At 52.4% G+C, this 23,882-nt stretch overlaps 1 protein-coding gene across 1 annotated transcript; it reads right to left on the bottom strand.

Annotated features, from left to right (window-relative positions):
• Positions 1 to 1,378: 1,378 nt before the first annotated feature.
• Positions 1,379 to 3,700, bottom strand: LOC128898412 (acrosin-like). Its single transcript, XM_054172084.1, has 6 exons — positions 3,627 to 3,700; positions 3,123 to 3,320; positions 2,527 to 2,786; positions 2,131 to 2,276; positions 1,490 to 1,660; positions 1,379 to 1,393 (listed from the first exon to the last, which is right to left on the bottom strand). The coding sequence occupies exons 1-6, from the start codon at positions 3,698 to 3,700 to the stop codon at positions 1,379 to 1,381; spliced, it is 864 nt and encodes a 287-aa protein (XP_054028059.1).
• Positions 3,701 to 23,882: the final 20,182 nt, after the last annotated feature.

Genomic DNA, 23,882 nt, shown 5'->3' with positions numbered 1-23,882 from the left:
TAGAATGGAATGGAATGGAATGGAATGGAATGGAATGGAATGGAATAGAATGGAATAAACTCACTATTGTTTGACAATAGAATGGAATGGAATGGAATGGAATAGAATGGAATAAACTCACTATTGTTTGACAATAGAATGGAATGGAATGGAAGGGAATGGAATGGAATGGAATAAACTCACCATTGTTTGACAATGGAATGGAATGGAATGGAATGGAATGGAATGGAATGGAATGGAATAAACTCACCATTGTTTGACAATGGAATGGAATGGAATGGAATGGAATGGAATGGAATAAACTCACCATTGTTTGACAATGGAATGGAATGGAATGGAATGGAATGGAATAAACTCACCATTGTTTGAGAATGGAATGGAATGGAATGGAATGGAATGGAATGGAATGGAATAAACTCACCATTGTTTGACAGTGGAATGGAATGGAATGGAATGGAATGGAATGGAATAGAATAAACTCACTATTGTTTGACAATGGAATGGAATAGAATGGAATGGAATGGAATGGAATGGAATGGAATGGAATGGAATGGAATGGAATGGAATGGAACGGAATAGAATAGAATTAACCAGGTTGGGAAAGACCCTGGAGAACATCAAGCCCAACCTGTCACCCAACACCATCTAATCAACTAAACCATGGCACCAAGAGCCTCATCCAGGCTCTTCCTAAACACCTCCAGTGATGGTGACTCCACCACTGCCCTGGGCAGCACATTCCCATGGCCAATCTCTCCTTCTGGAAAGAATTTCTTCCTAACATCCAGCCTAAACCTCCCCTGGTGCAGCTTGAGACTGTGTCCTCTTGTTCTGGTGCTGGTTGCCTGGGAGAAGAGACCAACTCCCTCCTGGCTACAACCTCCCTCCAGGTAGTTGTAGAGAGCAAGAAGGTCTCCCCTGAGCCTCCTCTTCTCCAGGCAAACTTGGCACCCTCCACAGACATCATCAAGATCATTGATCAAGATGTTAAACAGAAGTGGTCCCAACACTGATCCCTCAGGAACCCCACTTGTGATTGACTGCCAGCTGGATTTTACTCCATTCACCACCACTCTTTGGACCCAGCTGTCCAGGCAGTGTTTTTACCCAGCAGCCTGCACAGCTATCCAAGCCATCTGCAGCCTTTGGTTTGGTTTGTTTCATGACAGTGCAATGAGAAATGTTGTCCAAAGCTTTATTCTTAGAGCTAAGAGAAATGCAGCACTCCTGTGAGCGTCTGAAGGAGAAGAGGAAGCAGGGGCCAGAACAGAGTGGCACATGGACACTGGAGTTGCAGGCTCCAGCTCAGCAGGAATTGCCCCAGGAGGAAATGGTGGTGGTTCCCAGCAGAATTCCCAGGCCCAATGCCTTCTGCTGCTCACACCTGGTTCTCCTGCAGAGAGCCCAAGGGTGTGGGCGCTGGGCGCTGAGTGGACATTGAGGCCATCGGAGAAGAGCTCCATGGCTGTGCTGCTGCAGTCCCCCTTACATGTGGGTATAGTCCCATCTGGACCAGAATCCAGTTGTAGAAGTGCTGGGTGGAGGTGTAGATGCCAGGCTTCCTTACTCTGGCACAGCCTGTTCCCCAGCTGGTCACCCCCACCAGCCAGAAGTAGTCAGCGTTCTTGGCCTGGCACACCAGAGGACCACCACTGTCACCCTGCAGTGGAGGAGAGAGGCTTCAGGGGGGGTTGGGTGGCCCTGGTCAGCACTGTGCCAGCTCCTTCTCTATGGCAGCACCTTCCAGAGCTGGATCCATGCCCGGCAAGGTTCTGCTCAGGTGCTGGGGTTTCAGGGTCTTGTCTGGGAGGAGGTGGTGAGTGTGTGAGGTGGGAGGTTTGGCCACCTCTGCACACTGGTGCTGGAGTGTGGCACAGAGACGTTCCAGGGCTGGGATGTGGAGCTATGGGCTGCCAGGAGCAGGGGCTGGGCTGTGTGGGCACAGTGCCAGGGGACGAGGGTGGCACAGGGCAAGACACTGTGGCTGGGGATGGGGAGGGGAGCCCCAGGAGTGGTGGGGAACCAATGGTGGGAGGGTGAGTGGCCAGAGCAAGCCCATGCCAGGGGCTGCTTGGGTGGTCGTGCTGGGGCAGCTGGCACTGCTGGGCTTGGCTTGTAGCAGGCTCCTACCTGGCAGGTGTCGATGCGACCCTGGGGGTAGCCAGCACAGAGGTTGTGGCTGTGGACGGCTCCTGCGTACCAGTGGCTGCTGTTGCAGACTTGGAGGTTGATGAGGTAGACCTTGGCCTCCTGCAGCCCCAGTGGTAAATGCCCAGCTGGGAGCACAGAGAGGAATTAGCCCCCAGCAGCTGGCAGCCAGGCTCCCTGTCGGGGTGAATCCCTTCCCAAGGGCTTGGCCTTGCACCTGCTGAGCACCGTGCCCCCGGCACCCTTTGGGCCACGGCTGGGACCAGTCTCTCTAGAGACCCTCTGCACCCCACAGCCTGGCTCTGGCTTTGCCCTCTGCCCTCAGCAAGCCCAAGCTGCGTCCCCAGCAGCAGGGCAGAGGCCGTGCCGGGCACTCACATTTGGCTCTGGTGGAGCCCCAGCCGCTGACCCAGCAGTTGCTGAGCTCCGAGACGCGCACGGAGGCGTCGGGCACGCAGGCCAGCTGCACGTGGTAGCCACACTGCACAGGCTGGTCCAGCTCCAGCAGGGCGATGTCGTTGCTCATGGTGTCGTTGTCGTAGCCTCGGTGCAGCAGGATCCGCCTGACGTGGCGCAGCTGGGCCTCGGGGCCTGGGTTATTGAAGTAGGTGATCCCGGCCACCACGTAATAGGTGTGGCTGGAGGTGCGAGGAGGGGGTGCAGAGGGGGCTCAGAGGGAGCTCAGCCCTGCCCTGCGGCAGCCCAGCCCTTCCCTGCCCTCCGCTCGCCGAGGGAGAGAGCAAAGCGGCGCTGCGGAGGCTGCCTCTGCCCCGGCGGCACCTTGGGAGCAAGGAAGGTTGAGCTGGAGGCTGCTGGGGAGCCCTGGCACCAGCCCAGCCTTCTGCTGAGCGCTCTCTCGGCTGGGCTGGGCAGTGCCCAGGCGCTGGGCATGCAGCGAGGAGCGGGGAGGGGAGGGAGCAGCAGGGGCAGCTGCCGGCGCGGTGGGGAGATGCCCGTGGGCTGTTCCTCCTTACCCGGTCCCCACGAAGCAGTGGGCTGCTGTGAGCACCCACTGGGAGCTGATCAGGGACCCTCCACAGATGTGCCCAATTCCTCCTGGCACGGCTTGCTGGACGCTGACCATCCAGGGCCAAGCCCCCGGCTGGGCGGTGACGCCACCCACGACGCGCGACATCCCATGGTAGGAGACCATGGGCCGGAACCCGCAGGTGCTTCTGCAACCACAAACTCAGGAGAGCCCTGCTCGGGGGCTGCTGCCCTCTGCCCTCCCCAGCCCACCTGGCAGGGACAGCGGGGCCAGAGCCACCCCTGGGGTGCCTGTCTGTCCGTCCATCGGCCCCTGGCTCTGCTTCAGCTCCACAGATGAGCTGTGCCAGCAGCTCAGCTGCCGCCCAGGAGCTGAAGCTCCCACATGGGCTTTGGGGAGCTGTGGTGTGGGCACAGGGGACAGGCAAGCACCCTCCAGTGAAGCCCAGCAGGGTTGCCCAGGCTCCCTCCCAGAGCCTCGCCCTGCTTACCCACAGTAGTTCCAGAAGGTGAGCACAGGCTGGCACAGGGCCAGCAGGACAAGGAGGGGCAGGAAAGTCTTCATTGCAGCTGGCATAGGTCAGCTTCGAGAACCAAGCTCTTGCTGCCAGCAGAGCAGCAGCCGACTGTGCCCACAGGACTCAGGTTGCCGTGGTACCCTAGACCCTGGGGCTGATGTCACAGAGTCACTGGTGCTGGGTGCAGTGGCTGTTGGGATGCGTGGGGAACATCATAGGGTCATAGGAACTCAGACTGGTTTGGGTTGGAAGGGACCTGTAAAGCTCACCCAGCCTAACCCCCCTGCCAGGACAGGTTGCACAGGATGGCATGCAGTCGGGTTTTGAATGGCTCCAGAGATGGAAAACCCACCAGCCCTCTGGGCAGCCTGCTCCAGTGCTCTACAATGCTCACAGTAAAGATGCTCCCCTTCTGTTGTTGTGGAATACCTTTTGGTTCAGTTTGTGCCCATTGCCCTTTGTCTTTTTTAAACTATATTAATATTTATGACCAAGGAACTGAAGAACTGAAAGAGACAAAGAAAATAAGAGAAAGGAAAATAGGAAAGGTTTGGAAAGGAAAGGAAAGGTTCAGAAAGGAAAGGTTTGGAAAGGAAAGGAAAGGTTCGGAAAGGTTCGGAAAGGAAAGGAAAGGTTTGGAAAGGTTAGGAAAAGGAAAGGTTAGGAAAAGGTTCAGAAAGGAAAGGAAGAAGAGAGAAGAGAGGGGAGAGGGGAGAGGGGAGAGGGGAGAGGGGAGAGGGGAGAGGGGAGAGGGGAGAGGGGAGAGGGGAGAGGGGAGAGGGGAGAGGGGAGAGGGGAGAGGGGAGAGGGGAGAGGGGAGAGGGGAGAGGGGAGAGGGGAGAGGGGAGAGGGGAGAGGGGAGAGGGGAGAGGGGAGAGGGGAGAGGGGAGAGGGGAGAGGGGAGAGGGGAGAGGGGAGAGGGGAGAGGGGAGAGGGGAGAGGGGAGAGGGGAGAGGGGAGAGGGGAGAGGGGAGAGGGGAGAGGGGAGAGGGGAGAGGGGAGAGGGGAGAGGGGAGAGGGGAGAGGGGAGAGGGGAGAGGGGAGAGGGGAGAGGGGAGAGGGGAGAGGGGAGAGGGGAGAGGGGAGAGGGGAGAGGGGAGAGGGGAGAGGGAGAGGGGAGAGGGGAGAGGGAAGGGGAGAGGGGAGAGGGAAGGGGAGAGGGGAGAGGGAAGGGGAGAGGGGAGAGGGAAGGGGAGAGGGGAGGGGGAAGGGGAGAGGGGAGGGGGAAGGGGAGAGGGGAGGGGGAAGGGGAGAGGGGAGGGGGAAGGGGAGAGGGGAAGGGGGAAGGGGAAAGGGGAGGGGGAAGGGGAAAGGGGAAGGGGAAGGGGAAAGGGGAAGGGGAAGGGGAAAGGGGAAGGGGAAGGGGAAAGGGGAAAGGGAAGGGGAAAGGGGAAAGGGAAGGGGAAAGGGGAAAGGGAAGGGGAAAGGGGAAAGGGAAGGGGAAAGGGGAAAGGGAAGGGGAAAGGGAAGGGAAAGGGGAAAGGGGAAAGGGAAAGGGGAAAGAAGGGGAAAGGGGAAAGAAGGGGAAAGGGGAAAGAAGGGGAAAGGGGAAAGAAGGGGAAAGGGGAAAGAAGGGGAAAGGGGAAAGAAGGGGAAAGGGGAAAGAAGGGGAAAGGGGAAAGAAGGGGAAAGGGGAAAGAAGGGGAAAGGGAAAGAAGGGGAAAGGGGAAAGAAGGGGAAAGGGGAAAGAAGGGGAAAGGGGAAAGAAGGGGAAAGGGGAAAGAAGGGGAAAGGGGAAAGAAGGGGAAAGGGGAAAGAAGGGGAAGGGGAAAGAAGGGGAAAGGGGAAAGAAGGGGAAAGGGGAAAGAAGGGGAAAGGGGAAAGAAGGGGAAAGGGGAAAGAAGGGGAAAGGGGAAAGAAGGGGAAAGGGGAAAGAAGGGGAAAGGGGAAAGAAGGGGAAAGGGGAAAGAAGGGGAAAGGGGAAAGAAGGGGAAAGGGGAAAGAAGGGGAGGGGGAAAGAAGGGGAAAGGGGAAAGAAGGGGAAAGGGGAAAGAAGGGGAAAGGGGAAAGAAGGGAAAGGGGAAAGAAGGGGAAAGGGGAAAGAAGGGGAAAGGGGAAAGAAGGGGAAAGGGGAAAGAAGGGGAAAGGGGAAAGAAGGGGAAAGGGGAAAGAAGGGGAAAGGGGAAAGGGGAAAGGGGAAAGAAGGGGAAAGGGGAAAGAAGGGGAAAGGGGAAAGAAGGGGAAAGGGGAAAGAAGGGGAAAGGGGAAAGAAGGGGAAAGGGGAAAGAAGGGGAAAGGGGAAAGAAGGGGAAAGGGGAAAGAAGGGGAAAGGGGAAAGAAGGGGAAAGGGGAAGAAGGGGAAAGGGGAAAGAAGGGGAAAGGGGAAAGAAGGGGAAAGGGGAAAGAAGGGGAAAGGGGAAAGAAGGGGAAAGGGGAAAGAAGGGGAAAGGGGAAAGAAGGGGAAAGGGGAAAGAAGGGGAAAGGGGAAAGAAGGGGAAAGGGGAAAGAATGGGAAAGGGGAAAGAAGGGGAAAGGGGAAAGAAGGGGAAAGGGGAAAGAAGGGGAAAGGGGAAAGAAGGGGAAAGGGGAAAGAAGGGGAAAGGGGAAAGAAGGGGAAAGGGGAAAGAAGGGGAAAGGGGAAAGAAGGGGAAAGGGGAAAGAAGGGGAAAGGGGAAAGAAGGGGAAAGGGGAAAGAAGGGGAAAGGGGAAAGAAGGGGAAAGGGGAAAGAAGGGGAAAGGGGAAAGAAGGGGAAAGGGGAAAGAAGGGGAAAGGGGAAAGAAGGGGAAAGGGGAAAGAAGGGGAAAGGGGAAAGAAGGGGAAAGGGGAAAGAAGGGAAAGGGGAAAGAAGGGGAAAGGGGAAGAAGGGAAGGGAAGAAGGGGAAAGGGGAAAGAAGGGGAAAGGGGAAAGAAGGGGAAAGGGGAAGAAGGGGAAAGGGGAAAGAAGGGGAAAGGGGAAAGAAGGGGAAAGGGGAAAGAAGGGAAAGGGGAAAGGGGAAGGGGAAAGGGGAAAGGGGAAAGGGGAAAAGGGAAAGGGGAAAGGGGAAAGGGGAAAGGGGAAAGGGAAAGGGGAAAGGGGAAAGGGGAAAGGGGAAAGGGGAAAGGGGAAAGGGGAAAGGGGAAAGGGGAAAGGGAAAGGGGAAAGGGGAAAGGGGAAAGGGGAAAGGGGAAAGGGAAAGGGGAAAGGGGAAAGGGGAAAGGGGAAAGGAAAGGAAAGGAAAGGAAAGGAAAGGAAAGGAAAGGAAAGGAAAGGAAAGGAAAGGAAAGGAAAGGAAAGGAAAGGAAAGGAAAGGAAAGGAAAGGAAAGGAAAGGAAAGGAAAGGAAAGGAAAGGAAAGGAAAGGAAAGGAAAGGAAAGGAAAGGAAAGGAAAGGAAAGGAAAGGAAAGGAAAGGAAAGGAAATGAAAGGAAACGACAGGATAGGAAAGGAAAGAAAGGGAAAGGAAAGAAAAGGAAAGGAAAGAAAAGAAAAGACAAGAAAAGAAAAGAGAAAAAAGAAAAGAGAAAAAGGAAAGGAAAGAAAAGGCAAGAAAGGGAAAGGCAAGAAAGGGAAAGGCAAGAAAGGGAAAGGCAAGAAAGGGAAAGGCAAGAAAGGGAAAGGCAAGGCAAGGCAAGGCAAGGCAAGGCAAGGCAAGGCAAGGCAAGGCAAGGCAAGGCAAGGCAAGGCAAGGCAAGGCAAGGCAAGGCAAGGCAAGGCAAGGCAAGGCAAGGCAAGGCAAGGCAAGGCAAGGCAAGGCAAGGCAAGGCAAGGCAAGGAAAGGCAAGAAAAGACAAATCCAACCCTGCCTCATCTGCCTAGTTTATTTTAGGCTGCCCAGGGCTGAAATCTTACAGTGTGAGGCTTTAGAAACTGTTGCCATACAAAGCAACAAGACCTAGTAGCTTGGTATCCCACTGTGAACTCGTTCAGGTGTTTCCGATCTATGTCAGCTCACAGAGCTGTGCCATATCTGACAGGAAGACATAATGAGTGTCAGCAACACAGTTAAACATAACAAAGTGCATATGCACAGATAAATGTAAGAAAGTCCATTCCTGGGGAGAGGCTTTGCCCAAGGGCTTCATAGAATAGAATAGAATAGAATAGAATAGAATAGAATAGAATGCAATGCAATGCAATGCAATACAATAGAATTACCCCGGTTGGAAAAGACCGGGGTAATAAAAATAAAAGACCTCAGAGATCATTGAGTCCAACCTGTCACCCTACACCAGCTAATCAATTAAACCATGGCACCAAGTGCTTCATCCAGTCTCTTCCTAAACACCTCCAGTGATGGTGTCTAGGAGAATGCTTATCAGTCCTTAAATAGTTATGAAAGAACTCTGGAATGATTTAAATTCAGATTTGCCTTCACCCTTTTCAGGAGGAATACAGAAGTTGGTATTCTGCTCTTTGACACAGTTCCAACACAGGAAAGCCTCTCTCTCCTGGCTCAGACTCTCCTAAAATGCAGCAGGAATCATAGAATCACCTGGGTTAGATGGGACCTCCAAAGCTCATCCAGTCCAACCCCACTGCACTCAGCAGGGACATCCTCCACTGGAGCAGGTTGCCCAGAGCCCTGTCCAGCCTCACCTTGAAGATCTCCACGGATGGAGCCTCAACCACCTCCCTGGGCAACCTGCTGCAGTGTTCCAGCAGCCTCCTGGGGCAGAACTTGTTCCTCACATCCAGTCTCAATCTGCTCTGCTCTACTTTGAAGCCATTGCCCCTGGTCCTGTCACAGACACCTTTACAAACAGTCGCTCTCCATCCTTCTTAGAGGACCCCTTCAGGTACTGGAAGGCTGCTCTAAGGTCTCCCTGGAGCCTTCTCTTCTCCAGGCTGAACAACCGCAGCTCCCTCAGCAGAGGTGCTCCAAACCCCTGATCATTGTCCTCTGTCAGCAAACTAGGACATATTAGAGATGGTTGAACACACAGAACTTGCAGCCAAGATTATCTGTTGTGTTCCCTTCCTCTTTGCCAAGTGGATGACAATCATTAGTGGTTTATGGTCTACACAGATCAGGACCCTTTTACCAGCCACCTTGAGTATTTACAGGGATGGGGCCCAGCCACCTCTCTGGGCAGCCTGGTCCAGAGCTTCCACCACCTTCATTGTAAATAAGTTTCTTAATAACATCCAATCTAAATCTCCTCTAGTTTGAAGCCACTGCCACTCGTCCTATCCCTGCAGGCCTTTGTAAACAGTCCCTCTGCAGCCTTCTTGCAGGCCCTGTAAGGGGCTGGAAATAGCTCTATGGTTCAGCATCGTTGGGAAAATCATTTGGGATAATGGTTTGGCACAAGGGAGCTTGGCACTTGGCCCTGGGGGTCAGATATGGGGCTTTGAACATGGGAGACCCTTTGGACCCTGGGAACTCCCTGATGGCAAAGGAAGGAGAAACAACTGGACACAGGAGCAGATTTTGAAGCCCTGGAGAAAGAGGCAGGTTTGAAAGCCCTGGGGATGACTTTAGGCAAGCACTCTGCTGACCAGGCAGGGCAGGTAGCTGCTGCTTGGCAGCAAGGTGTGGAACTATAAAAGACTGCCTGGGCTGCTTGGGAAACTGCTTAGAGACCTGTCTGGGGCACACAGGAACCTAATAGGTTCAACAAGGACAAGTGCAGAGTCCTGCACCTGGGAAGGAAGAATAAACTGCAGCAGGACAGGCTGGGAGAGGATCTGCTGGAGAGCAGCCCCAAGGAGAAGGAGCTGGGAGTGCTGGGGGGCAGCAAGTTCTGCAGGGCACAGCAATGTGCCCTGGGGGCCAAGAAGGCCAAGGGGGTCCTGGGGGGCATTGAGGAGTGTGTCCAGCAGAACCAGGGAGGTTCTCCTCCCCCTCTACTCTGCCCTGCTGAGACCTCACCTAGAATATTGCATCCAGTTCTGGGCTCCCCAGTTCAGGAGGGACAGGGATCTGCTGGAGAGAGTCCAAGGGAGGGCTGCAAGGATGCTGAAGGGACTGCAGCACTGCCTGGGGAGGAGAGGCTGAGAGCCCTGGGGCTGTTTAGTCTGCAGAGGATAAGGCTGAGAGGGATCTGATCAATGTCTATCAATAGCTGAGGGCTGGGGGTCAGGAGGGAGGGGACAGGCTCTGCTCACTGTGCCCAGGGCTAGGACAAGGGGCAATGGGTGTAAGCTGCAGCACAGGAGGTTCCACCTCAACATGAGGAGGAACTTCTTGACTGTGAGGGTCCCAGAGCCCTGGAGCAGGCTCCCAGAGAGGCTGTGGGAGTCTCTTTCGCTGGAGCCTTTGCAGCCCTGTCTGGATGTGTTCCTGTGTGCCCTGTGCTGGATTCTATGCTCCTGCTCTGGCAGGGGGTGGGACTGGAAGATCTCTAGCAGTCCCTCCCAATCCATAACATCTTGTGAGCCTGTGCTTGGGAATGGCTTAAGGAGACTGCCTGGAGGGGCTGCTTGGGGAACCATTTAAGGGGCTGCTTAGGGAACTGCTTGAGAACTGTCTGTTGGGAGAGGAGATGGTTACTGCCTGCCTGCCCGCCTGCCTCCCTGCCTGCCTGCCGTGAGGAGCAGCTGCCTGTCCCTGCCTGCCCGCCCCTGTCTACCTGCTCCTGCATGCCTGCCTGCCGTGAGGAATAGACTAGACCAGACTAGACTAGAATAGGATAGAAACCAGGTTGGAAAAGACCTTCGAGATCATCAAGTACAGCCTATCACCCAACACCATCTAATCAACTCAACCATGGAGCCCCTGCCTCCGAGCCCTGCATCCCTGCTCTGCCTCCGTGCCCTGCCTGCTCCGCCGTGCGCCTGACCGAGCGAGGGAAGGTGCCGCAGCGAGGGCCACAGAGGGCTGCGCTGCCGCCCGGCGCCCCTGCCGCCCCTGCCGCCCCTGCCGCCCCTGCCGCCCCTGCCGCCCCTGCCGCCCCTGCCGCCCCTGCCGCCCCTGCCGCCCCTGCCGCCCCTGCCGCCCCTGCCGCCCCTGCCTGCGTCACCGCCGCTCGGCCGCCGCCGGCATCTGTCCGCAGCCTGCCAAATGAACTCCTTTAGGCGCCTGACTCCCTTTCAGTCTTAATTCTGCTCCCGAGAACGTAAAGGGTCCAAATGGGTATCAATCAGGAGTTCAGCTCAGCCGCAAGGGGCTTTAACTGGTGCCAAATTGCCACCACCTGATCGTGGCAGCCCCCCTCAGGGGCTGGCAGGTGGCTATTAGGTCTCCCTGGAGCCTTCTCTTCTCCATGAGAAATGGGAGCCTTTGGGAAGAGGGCCCCTTGAGGCACAGGCCTTCAGATTGTCTTCAGGATTGAAAATCATTCTATCTGCTGTTATGTAAGATGGTGACCAACAGGGGAGCCCTCTCTGTGTAGGTATTTAGGAGGAATGGGCACTTCTGACCTGTCTTAAACGTCTGTCTTAGGGTGATGTGATCATGACCTGTGTGGTTTCTCTCCACAGACACAGAGGGGGGTTTCTCTGTCACTTCAGATGTAAACCCCATGTCTCAGCTTACTATCCTAGAATCACAGAGTCCTTCAGGTTGGAAAAGACCTCAGGGATCACCAAGTCCAACCCAGAACCCTACTCTGCAAGGGTCACCCCTAAACCATAGCCCCAGGCACCACACCTAAATCACCTTTAAACACATCCAGGCTTAGGGACTCAGCAAACTCCCTGTGCAGTTTGTCCTAATGTCTGGCCACTCCTGTGACTGTTTTTTTTTTCCTCATGTCCAGTCTAAATCTACCCTGTTGCAGTTTGAAGCTGTTCCCTTTTGTTCTGTCACTAATTACCTGTGAGAAGAGACCATCACCAACCTCTCCACAACCTCCGTTCAGGTAGCTGTAGAGAGTGAGGTCTGCCCTCAGCCTCTGTTTCAAACTAACCATCCCCAGCTCCTTCAGTTGCTCTTCATCAGATTTATTCTCCAGGCCCTTCACAGCTTCCTTGACCTCCTCTGCTCTCACTCTTCGTATCTCACTCATCTCTCTCTTGTATTGAGGTGCCCCAAGCTGGATGCAATACTCGAGGTGTGGCCTCCCCAGAGCTGAGCAGCAGGGGACAAGCCCCTCCCTGCTCCTGCTGGACGCAGCATTTCACAGTCTCACAGTCTCACAGTATCACTAAGGTTGGAAGAGACCTCGAGGATCATCCAGTCCAAGCTGTCACCACAGACGTCATGACTAGACCATGGCTCCAAGTGCCACATCCAATCCCCTCTTGAACACCTCCAGGGATGGGGACTCCACCACCTCCCTGGGCAGCACATTCCAATGGCGAATGACTCACTCAGTGAAGAACTTTCTCCTCACCTCCAGCCTAAACCTCCCCTGGCACAGCTTGAGACCGTGTCCCCTTGTTCTGGTGCTGGTTGCTAGAGAGAAGAGACCTTCCTGGCTACAACCACCTTTCAGGTAGTTGTAGAGAGCAAGAAGGTCTCCCCTGAGCCTCCTCTTCTGCAGGCTAAACAACCCCAGCTCCCTCAGCCTCTCCTCACAGGGCTGTGCTCAAGGCCTCTCCTCAGCCTTGTTGCCCTTCTCTGGACACCTTCAAGTGCCTCAGTGTCCTTCTTTCTAACCCAAGCCAGGCTATGGGCATATTGTCTTTCTTGCCCCTTGTTTTCTCCTCTTAAATAAAGTACAGGGTAGTATTTGGAGGCAGGGACTGCTTCCCAATGCATTTCCCTGAACTTAAAACACTGTTTCTCTGTGATCCAAACAATGGAGATAAAAGACCTTCCTTTCTGCTGCGAGGTTAAAACGCTTCTGAACTCCATAAACCTCTGCTGTTGACTGCACAGCAGAATTAGAGTCCTTTCATGTTAAGAGTGGGGGGTGGGTGGTTTTTTTACCCCCTTCAAATACCTTTCTGATATTGTGAGGCTGTCTCCCAACATGATTTCAAAATGAAAGATGCTGAAGGGGAAAGCAGATCACAGGACTATTTTTGTCTTTAAAGAAAGCTACGTGCATGCCCAGATGTATGAAAATGTCAAACATCATGTTCCAGTGCTGAATATGTTTAAATTGGTGCTTCTAATTATCACTCTGGAGTGATGCCTTCAGCTTAAAATCCATCCTCTCAAGTAATGCTTTCAGGGGGTACAATGCCTACATGAAAGTTTGTTCTCTGAGGTGAGACCTTTGCTCAACATCCATCACTCCAAGAAGGTTTAAGTAAAGCAGATGTGGCTTACATCTGCTCTGGTTTTATTAGAAGGATTGAAGCAGTACTGTAAGCTGCTCCCCAAAAGCAACCTGATTGAAGTGTAGTTGGAAGTACTCCAGTGGGAAACAGCCAAATGGGAAATACTCAAATTACAGAATCACAGGGTTGGAAGGGACCTCAAGGATCATCTACTTCCAACCCCCTTGCCATGGGCAGGGGCACCTCACACTACAGCAGGTTGCTCACAGCCACATCCAGCCTGGCTGCAGACACCTTCAGGGCAACCCATTCCAGTGTCTCACCATCACAGTATCACAGAATCACCAAGGTTGGAAGAGACCTCAAAGATCATCGAGTCCAACCTGTCACCACAGACCTCATGACTAGACCATGGCACCAAGTGCCACATCCAATCCCCTCTTGAACACCTCCAGGGATGGGGACTCCACCACCTGCCTGGGCAGCACATTCCAACGACTAACAACTCTCTCAGTGAAGAACTTTCTCCTCATCTCGAGGCTAAACTTCCCCTGGCACAGCTTGAGACTGTGTCCTCTTGTTCTGGTGCTGGTTGCTTGAGAGAAGAGACCAACCCCTTCCTGGCTACAACCTCCCTTGAGGGAGTTGTAGAGAGCAAGAAGGTCTCCCCTGAGCCTCCTCTTCTCCAGGCTAAGCAACCCCAGCTCCCTCAGCCTCTCCTCAGAGGGCTGTGCTCCAGACCCCTCCCCAGCTTTATTGCCCTTCTCTGGACACCTTCAAGCGTCTCAATGTCCTTCTTGAACCGACGAACTTCCTCATGGTGAAGAACTTCCTAATGTCTAATTTAAATCTACCCTCCTCTAGCTTGGAAAGTGGCAATATTCAAATCAAAGGTCTTATTTTTATTGTTTTTTTCTGAGGTAATATCACTGGTCTTGAGAAAACATTGTTTTCACTCTGTGATCTTTAGGTCTAGGGGCTGGGATGGAAACATGATCCATGCATTTTGGTGAAGCTGTGCTGTCTTTCTTCTATAGCTTTTAGTAAAAGGGAGAGATAGAGCAAGGAGAAAAAATAGCATGGTTTTATGGCCTTATGCACAGGGGCTTGGCTTGCTTAGAGCACCTCTGCCTCAAAGACAGGCTGAAGGAGCTGGAGGTTTTCAGCCTGGAAAAGAGAAGGCTCCAGAGAGACCTGATAGCAGCCTGCCAGTACCTGAAGGGGGCTACAAGAATGGTGGAGAGAGACTGTTTGCAAAGACATGCAGGGACAGGACAAGGGGAATGGCTTCAAACTAGAGCAGAGCAGATTGAGATTGGATGGTATGAACAAGTTCTTTACTATGAGAGTGCTGGAACACTGGAACAGGTTGCCCAGGGAGGTGGTTGAGGCTCCATCCCTGGAGCTATTCAAGGTGAGGCTGGACAGGGCTCTGGGCAACCTGATCTAGTGGAGGATGTCCCTGCTGAGTGCAGAGGGGTTGGACTGGATGAGCTTTGGGGGTCCCTTCCAGCCTGGACCATTCTATGATTCTCTGACTTTTTTCAGGGTTCTTTCCACATCATGTAAACACCTGACTGTTGGATCCAAGAGGAGGGGAAAAAATAAGCCCAAGATTTTGTCACCCTCTTGTCACAGCTGCCAGTCTAATATTTACAGCACTTCCCTGGCAATTCCCTGAGGCTAAGGAAAGGCATGTGTCTTCAACATGCTGGTTGAACTTCCTGTTCCATCAAAGCTAGCTAGTGACACCACCTCCAATATCACAGCTGTGCTGAAGGCTGGCAAACAAAATAGAACAAGGAGTCTGCTTGTGCTCAGAGGGAGTTCCTGGCTTTGCATGAGCAAGGCATCCCCCTGAAACACTGAGGTGCCTGGGAAGCCGAGGAAAGCATCTTTTCTCCAGGAGGTCAGTGTTTAACATGCAGATGGGCAGGTTTTATATGCCAGCCCATTCAGAGGGTGCTTAGAGGGACCTGGAGTCTGGGGCAGGTCCCTAAAATGTGCAGCTGCACAGTTCAAATCTTTCTGTGGATGTGGCCCCTGGGTGACTTCCTGGGCTAGCCATCCTTTGCAAAGCAGCATCAGCTGAAGAGAAGGTCAGGTCCATGGTCATGGCAAAATTCTGACAGAGCCAGAGAGAGAGCCCTCTTGTCCTGCACTTCAGCCATCAGCTACATCTCACTGTTTCTTCTGCCTGTTGGTCATGCCTTGATTTGTTAGCTGCTTGCAGCTGATAAGCTAAGCATGTGAAAAGAAATCCAACACATGCTGAAGAAAACAATGCACTCAGCATCCCTGCAGCTCCCACTTGAAAGGAGGATGGGTAGGAGAATCAGGGGGGTGGTGCCACCTCCACAAACCTGCAGGCTCCTCAAGCTGTCTAATAAATGGCTGTACAATTCCTCCTGTGGTTTCTCTGTCAGCTTTAAACCTCAGAGCCTGTGTCTTTGTTCTCCAAGCTTTTCTTCTTTGCCATGAGTGTTGCCTTGTATTTGAAACCTGTGTGGCTACACAGAGGAGAATGAGAGTGAGAGGTGGTCCTTAGAGCTGCTACCTCATGTTGCCAAGTAACCAGGGAGGGCAGAAGCTCTGTTTTCCAGGGAGGGCAGGAAGGATCAAAGTGCTTGTGTGAAAGGATCATAAGTAAGAGGTTTTTATGTCCATATTTAAAGCCAAAGCCATTACCAAGAGTGAATGTTAAGAATGGGCAAGAAATGTAACTTAAGAAATGTGATATGGGAAAGCTCCTTTTGCTTTCTGTCTCAGCTGTGGTCAGATCAGAGATGAGCTGTGCTGCTTTAGCACAGTCCCACTGAAATCCATGTCTTTTGCATCCATGCCTGGCATTAGTGATAAAGCAATCCAGATGAACTTCAGTGAGGAGAAAAAGAATCAGAGAATGGTAGGGGTTGGAAGGGACCTCTGGAGAGCATCGAGTCCAAACCCCCTCCTAAGCCAGGTGCACCTAGAGAAGGTCACACAGAAACATGTTCAGGCAGGTTTTGAGTGACTCCAGAGATGGAGGCTCAACCACCTCCCTGGGCACTCTGTCCCAGTGCTCCACTACCCTTCAATTAAAGAACTTCCTCCTTGTGCTTAGATGCAACATATAGAATAGAATAGAATAGAATAGAATAGAATAGAATAGAATAGAATAGAATAGAATGGAATGGAATGGAATGGAGTGGAATAGAATGGAATAGAATAGACCAGGTTGGGAAAGACCTTGGAGATCATCAAGCCCAACTTATCACTCAACACCATCTGATCAACTAAAACATGGCACCATGGCATCCAGGCTCTTCCTAAACACCTCCAGTGATGGTGACTCCACCACCTCTCTGGGCAGCACATTCCAATGGCCAATCTCTCTTGCTGGGAAGAACTTCTTCCTAACATCCAGACTAAGCCTCCCTTGGCACAGTTTGAGCCTGTGTCCTCTTGTTCGGGTGCTGGTTCCCTGGGAGAAGAGACCAACCCCCACCTGGCTACAACCTCCCTTCAGGGAGTTGCAGAGAGCAAGAAGGTCTCCCCTGAGCCTCCTCTTCTCCAGGCTAAGCAACCCCAGCTCCCTCAGCCTCTCCTCACAGGGCTGTGCTCCAGACCCCTCCCCAGCTTTGTTGCCCTTCTCTGGACACCTTCCAGCAAGTTATGTTCAAGGTTGTGCCCGTTACCCCTTGTGACACTGGGCACCACTGAACAAAGCCTGGGCCCATCCTCCTGAAACCCACCCAGTAAGTATTAATCAGCATTGATGAGATCCTTCCCTCAGTCTTCTCTTTTCCAGACTAAAATACTCAGTTCTCTCAATGTTCAACATATCTTCCACATGTAAGGAAATAGCCAGAGGGAATGGCTGACTCTACCAAGACCTGCATCTCTCCTTAAATCAATAGATTTTGCTATTCTGTGTTGCTTTGCAGCTCAAATCCAGCCATCTGATTATGTTTTCAGTCTTTATTCCATGCCACTGATAAAAAGAAGCATAGTTAACATTAGTGAGTCGTGGCTGGATATTTCTGAGCTTCTTTTTCATAGAAGGAGTAAAATAAAATAGAATTAACCAGGTTGGAAAAGAGCTTCAAGGTCATCAAGTCCGGCCTGTCACCCAACACCATCTGATCAAATAAACCATGGCACCAAGTGCCTCAGCCAGGCTCTTCCTAAACACCTCCAGGGATGGTGACTCCACCACCTCCCTAGGCAGCACATTCCAATGGCCAATCTCTCTTGCTGGGAAGAATTTCTTCCTAACATCCAGCTCAAGCCTCCCCTGGCACAACTTGAGACTGTGTCCTCTTGTTCTGGTGCTGGGTGCCTGGGAGAAGAGACCAACCCCCTCCTGGCTACAACCTCCCTTCAGGGATTTGCAGAGAGCAAGAAGGTCTCCCCTGAGCCTCCTCTTCTCCAGGCTAAGCAACCCCATCTCCCTCAGCCTCTCCTCACAGGGCTGTGCTCCAGACCCCTCCCCAGCCTCTTTGCCCTTCTCTGGACACCTTCAAGTCTCTCAATGTCCTTCTTAAACTGAGGGGCCCAGAACTGGACACAGGACTCAAGGTGTGGCCTAAGCAGTGCTGAGCACAGGGCACAATGACTTCCCTGCTCCTGCTGGCCACACTGTTCCTGATGCAGGCCAGGATGCCTTTGGCCTTCTTGGCCACCTGGGCACACAAAACTCTCAGATAAATCCCATTGTGTCCCCAGACAGACCTTTAACACCTCATTTCTCATTAAAGGCCAGAAGTATCATCAGGCATGTGGGAGAAACAATGGCAAACACCTCTGCAGTCCTCACTGCTTTCCCTTCAAGCACTCCTGCCTGGGCCTGTCCTTGCTGTGACTTTTCCTTTTGCATGGCTTTTGTGTTGCAGAGCCTGGGGAAATGTGGAGGAGCTGAGCTCAACACCATGGTGCCAGGCAGAGGCTTTCTGTGCCCTGGGGTGCACTTTCTCATGGTTGCAAACTTCACAGCCTGCAGAGCTGTAAAGTGAAGCCCTGGTGCAGTGTGACTGGCTTGGGCAGACCTCGTTACCTTTTTGTGCCTTCCCTTGGCTATAAGGAGCACTTAGGCACCCACTACAGCTAAGTGCATCCTTCACACAGACATACCAGCCTCAAGTGCAAAGGGTGTTGTGCTAGATGTTGGCTCCTGTCCCTTTGGAGATGAGGGCTGAAGTTCTCCCAGGTGCACACCTTGTTTCCATAAGAAGCCCAAGGCATCCTAAGGAACATGACAGCCTGGCAACAAAAGCTGCCTGTTTACTGCTGCTGGAGTATTCTCACTGGGTTGGCTCCTCTGTTCCTTTCCTTGGGATTTGGAGGACCTCAAGGCAGTTTATGCTTTCAGGGAATGCTGTGGCAAAGCTGATGGCTGTGCTCCCCTGTGGACATGCCCGTCTCTCCTGTCTGTGTTCTCCCCATGCTCTGCCCAGATGAAAATGCCATGTGGTAAGTAACATTGCACTTCTTGGGGAGCTGCAAAGATGAGTAAGGCCCTGGAGCATCTCTTATGTGAGAAGGGAAGAGAGAGCTGGGACTGTTCTGCCTGAAGGAAAGAGAGCTCAGAGGGATCTTAACAGCACCTGGGGAGAGGAGAATGGAGTCATACAACTACAGAGTCACAGAATGCTTTGAGTTGGAAGAGACCTTTAAAGGTCATCCAGTCCAACCCCTTCACAGTGAGCAGGGACATCTGCAGCTGAAGCAGGTTCCTCAGAACCCCATCCAACATGGTCTTGAAGGTCTCCAGGCATAAAATTTCTACCATTTCTTTGGGAAACCTTTCCCAGTGTTTCAGCAACCTCACTGTAAAAAAACCCCAGTAAAATAAACCCTACCTTGGATCTAAACTAAATCTTCACTTTATTAGCCTCAAACCATCAGCCCTTGTCCTGTCAGAACAGGCCCTGCTCAGGAGTCTGTCCCTGTCTTTCTGATTAGCCCTTTAAGTGCTGAAAGAAGGCCAAGGGCATCCTGGCCTGCATCAGGAACAGTGTGGCCAGCAGGAGCAGGGAGGTCATTCTGCCCTGTGCTCAGCACTGGTTAGGCCACACCTTGAGTCCTGTGTCCAGTTCTGGGCTCCTCAGGTTAGGAAAGATGTTGAGATACTGGAAGGTGTCCAGAGAAGGGCAACAAGGCTGGGGAGGGGTCTGGAGCACAGCCCTGTGAGGAGAGGCTGAGGGAGCTGGGGTTGCTTAGAGCCTGGAGAAGAGGAGGCTCAGGGGAGACCTTCTTGCTCTCTCCAACTCCCTGAAAGGGAGGTTGTAGCCAGGAAGGGGTTGGTCTCTTCTGTCTAGCACCCAGCACCAGAACAAGAGGACACAGTCTCAAGCTGTTCCAGGGAAAGTTTAGGCTGGAGGTGAGGAGAAAGTTCTTCACCAAGAGAGTCATTCGTCATTGGGATGTGCTGCCCAGGGAGGTGGTGGAGTCCCCATCCCTGGAGGTGTTCAAGAGGGGATTGGATGTGGCACTTGGTGCCATGATTTGGTCATGAGGTGTTGGGTGACAGGTTGGACTTGATGATCTCTGAGGTCTTTTCCAACCTTATTGGTTCTGTGATTCTATGATTTGTTTTCCCAAGTATCCCTTCTGCATGATGGAGCTCTGCTTTGCTGGAGGTGGCTGAACACCTGCCTGCTGATGGGAAGCAGTGAATGAATGTGTTCCTGTGTGACCTGCTCCAACAGGAGGTTGGACTCAATGATCTCCAGAGGTCCCTTCCAACCCCTGACATCCTGTGAGCCTGTGAAACTATTGGATTGAGTTTTCAAATCAGCAAAGATGAAACAATTCTTTGCAAGGTTTGGGTGGAAGGCTTTGTCTAGTGGGGAGTTTTCAGGCTGTGGCATTTCTTGCACTTCAAAGTCATCAGAATAGAAATCTACCTGGAGCACTGGGTCCAGTTCTGGAGCCTCTGTTACAAGAAAGGTCTGGAGGTGCTGGAAGGTGTCCAGAGCAGGGCCACGAGGAGGGGCAGAGGGCTGGAGCTGCTCTGCTGTGAGGACAGACTGAGGGAGTTGGGGTTGTGCAGGCTGGAGAGGAGAAGGCTCCAAGGAGACCTTTTTGTGGCCTTCCAGTATCTGAAGGGGGCTCCAAGAAAGGTGGGGAGGGACATTTTAGGGAGTGATAGGACTGGAGGGGAATGAAGCAACCTAGAGGAGGGGTTGGACTTGGAGATCTCTGGAGGTCCCTTCCAACCCCCAGCATCCTGTGATGCTGTGTGAATTCCTGCAGATACTCACAATGCAACAGGAGCCAGCCCTGAACAGTGAGGTCTGGCTATCCCTGCTATGAGCAGGGGTGTGCTGACAAGACAACCCCCAGCAGTTTCCCCATCAGCCACTCCTGTACTGTCATTCTGGCATCTCTGAGGGGGAGATGAACTTCCAGGCAGCCCCAGCATAGCACCAGGTGCCAGGGATTCAGCAAGGATCTGTGCATATCTGATAGGGAGAGCACTCAGGATGTCAGACTGGTCCTGGAAAGGAAAGACAGAGTGTCATGGCTGCACACAGAATGCTGTCAGGCTGCTGCAGGGAAGCAGCTGGAAGTGGACAGGTATCTCATTCTCTGCAAGTGAATTCCCTTCCAGAGCACCACCAGCAGACACAGTGAGGAGCAGGCTGCCACTGCCTTCTTTCAAAATCATCCTTTTTTGCTCATCCTTCTGAAGCACCATAACTCTGAGCTGTGTCTAAGGCACATTTGCCCTCCTTCAGGTGAGGTTTTATGCTGAGCTTGAAAATCACATGGAAATTCACACCAAGCAGCGGGGCCTTGAAGGACAGGATGCTCACAGTACTAAACAAAACCAGGCACTGGCTGAGGGGTTAACATAGTTAAACTGTCAGGCACCAAGACGAGGTGGCCTTTCCCACTCCTTCTGTTCAGAGAAGTCCTTCCCTGATGCTGTTGTTTGAAGCATGGAAAAGTATCACTTGGTCCAGGTGAAAATTCCTTCCAGGAGCATGGCAGCAGTTAAAGAAGTCAGGATGCTCAAGGGCCTGGTGCTCCAGCATGTGCTTTGGTGCAGCTTATTTCACAAAGACAAACCTGGGCACAAGAATGCCTCATTCACATCCAGTTGCAAGATCACAGGGTCACAGGCTCAGAGGATGTTAGGGGTTGGAAGGGACTGCTAGAGATATTCCAAGTCCAAGCCCCTGCCAGAGGTAGATCATAGAATCCTGCACAGATCACACAGGAACACATCCAGACAGGGCTGCAAAGGCTCCACAGAAGGAGACTCCACAACCTCTCTGGGCAGCCTGTTCCAGGGCTCTGGGACCCTTCATAGTGAAGAAGTTCCTCCTCATGTGGAGGTGGAACCTCCTGTGCTGCAGTTTCCATTCATTGGCCCTTGTCCTATCCCAGGGCACAAGTGAGCAGGAGATGTCCCTGTCCCTTCCTTCCTGACCCCCATCCCTCAAATGTTGATAGACATTGATCAGATCCCCTCTCAGCCTTCTCCTCTCCAGACTAAACAGCCCCAGGGCTCCCAGTCTCTCCTCCCCAGGCAGTGCTGCAGTCCCTTCAGCATCCTTGTGGCCCACCATTGGACTCTCTCCAGCAGATCCCTGTCCCTCTGGAACTGGGCAGCCCAGAACTGGATGCCATATTCCAGATGAAAGTCAGAGAAGATACATTCTCTCTAACAGCTCATTTTTATTGCTTTTCTCTATTAATTAAGGGGTTAAAGAAAGAAAGTAATTTAAGCTCCCCTTCTACCTTCCCAGGACTGGAACATTTCCTCACTAAACAGCCTCATGAGCTGTGTGTGACTGGGGGAGGAAGGCCACGAAGATGAGCAGAGGGCTGCAGCCCCTCCTCTATGGGGACTGGCTGAGGGGGTTGGGGCTGTTCAGCCTGGAGAAGAGAAGGCTCCAGGGAGACCTTAGAGCAGTCTCTCAGTACCTGAAGGAGCTGCAAGAAGGCTGGGGAGGGACTTTGTACAAGGGCTTGCAGTGATAGGGTGAAAAGCAATGGATTTGAGCTGGAAGAGGGCAGATTTAGACTGGAGATGGGGAAGAATTCTTTCCAGGGAGGCTGGGGAGACACTGGCACAGGTTGCCCAGGGAGGCTGTGGCTGTCCCCTCCCTGGAGGTTGGATGAGGCCTTGAGCAAGCTGGGCTGGTGGGAGGTGTCCCTGCCCATGGCTGGGAGGTTTGAAACTGGATGATCTTTAAGGACTCTTCAAGCTAAACCAGTCCATGATTTTCTGTGTTCTGGGATTCTTCTGGGCTGCTCCACAACAGAACCTAACAGAGCCCCAGCAGGATCAATGGGTTAGCATCAGAGAGGAGCTGAGGAGCTGCTCTGTTCTGTTTGCTCAGAGGTAGAATGTTCATTACAGGGAAGCAGTAAACAAGCAAAAGCCTTTCAGGATCAGAAAGAATTGGCAAAGAAAGTTTCTTGGGATATTTTGGGAGGAGGTTTTTGTTTGTACTCCATCCCCTGCCCTCTCCCCAGAGATTTCCTTGTTCATCTTGAGAGCTTCTCTGACTTTTATCAGACACTTTGTCCTATATTCATTCATCATGCTTTTACATTTGCTGTAATTAAATCTTTATTGATTTGACACAAACCAACAGCTGCACTCCGCTGTGGAAGTCAGCTGAAAAATAGAGGCCATCTACTAAACATGGATGATACACTTGAGAGTGCAGATGACATGTACCAAAGTCTCTTATCATTTCTGTACCTCTTCAAGCACAGTATCAATTAAATCTTCATACTTAGAGCTTCCATTTGATGGGCAGCAAATAAAGTCTCTGCAGTACAATGACCTATAAACAAGTAGCTACACTTAGATCTATTTTAACTAGGGGTTTGTGTTAAGAGAAATCTTTGATGTGGAAATAGTCTTTTGCCTTTGAAATTCATCCTCTTGGCTTGCTTCTCAGAAGCAGTATTTCTGTACTTTATTTAGCATATTGAATCACAGAACTGGCAGAGCTGGAAGGGACCTCAAGGATCAGCCAGTTCCAAGCCCCCTGCCATGGGCAGGGACACCTCACACTGCAGCAGGTTGCTCACAGCCACCTCCAGCCTGGCTTCAAACACCTCCAGGCAGGAGGCTTCCACCACCTCCCTGGGCAACCTCTGCCAGGCTCTCACCACCCTCATGGGGAAGAACTTCTTCCTCACATCCAGTCTCAATCTCCCCACTTCTAGTTTTGCTCCATCCCCCTCAGTCCTATCCCTCCCTGGCACCCTCAAAAGTCCCTCCCCAGCTTTCTTGGAGCCCCCTGCAGATCCTGGAAGGCCACAATGAGGTCTCCTGGGAGCCTTCTCCTCTCCAGCCTGCACAACCCCAACTCCCTCAGTCTGTCCTCACAGCAGAGCAGCTCCAGCCCTCTGCTCCTCCTCGTGGCCCTTCTCTGGACACCTTCCAGCCCCTCTAGAGCCTTCCTGGCACAGAGGCTCCAGAACTGGCCCCAGAGCTCCAGCTGTGGTCTCAGCAGAGTGGAGCAGAGGGGCAGAATCCCCTCCCTGGCCCTGCTGGCCACACTTCTCTTGCTGCAGCCCAGGCTTTGGTTAATTCAAGTCCTGTGCTGTGTGCTCCTCCTGGGCTTTTCAGATAGAGTTAGTCACAGATCTGTACAAAGAGGGGAACAGTAAATATTAGGACACATTTTTTCAGAGTGCTGTGGATAGGGAAATGTCAGGAGAAGCTGGGCTGTTCCCAGCTGATGGGATTTTATGGGATTCTGTGAACAACTGAAGTTATTCCTCCTGAGTGGGTAAGGAGCTGCTTTACACATGGATGAAATGAAACTCTGTGCAATTGAGCAGGGATAGAACCAGTTGGTTTCTGAGGCTATTTCTACCAAAGCCTGAGGCTCTGGTCAGTTCCATAGATTCATAGAAGGCTGGGGAGGGCCTGTTTAGAGGGGCAATGGTTTGGTCTACAACTACCTGAAGGGAGTTTGCAGCCAGGTGGGGGTTGGTCTCTTCTCCCAGGCAACCAGCACCAGAACAATAAAATGGAATGGAATGGAATGGAATGGAATGGAATGGAATGGAATGGAATGGAATAGAATAGAATAGAATAGAATAGAATAGAATAGAATAGAATAGAACAAACCAGGTTGGAAGAGACCTTCAAGATCATCGTGTCCAGCCTATTATCCAACACTACCTAATCAACTAAACCATGCAACCAAGCACCCTATCAAGTTTCCTCTTGAACACCT

The sequence above is a fragment of the Dryobates pubescens genome, chromosome 23 (genome assembly GCF_014839835.1).
Source record: "Dryobates pubescens isolate bDryPub1 chromosome 23, bDryPub1.pri, whole genome shotgun sequence".
Lineage (NCBI taxonomy): Eukaryota > Metazoa > Chordata > Aves > Piciformes > Picidae > Dryobates > Dryobates pubescens.
The sequence above is the reverse complement of the archived record's forward strand: the minus strand, read 5'-3'. Positions and strand labels throughout refer to the sequence as shown.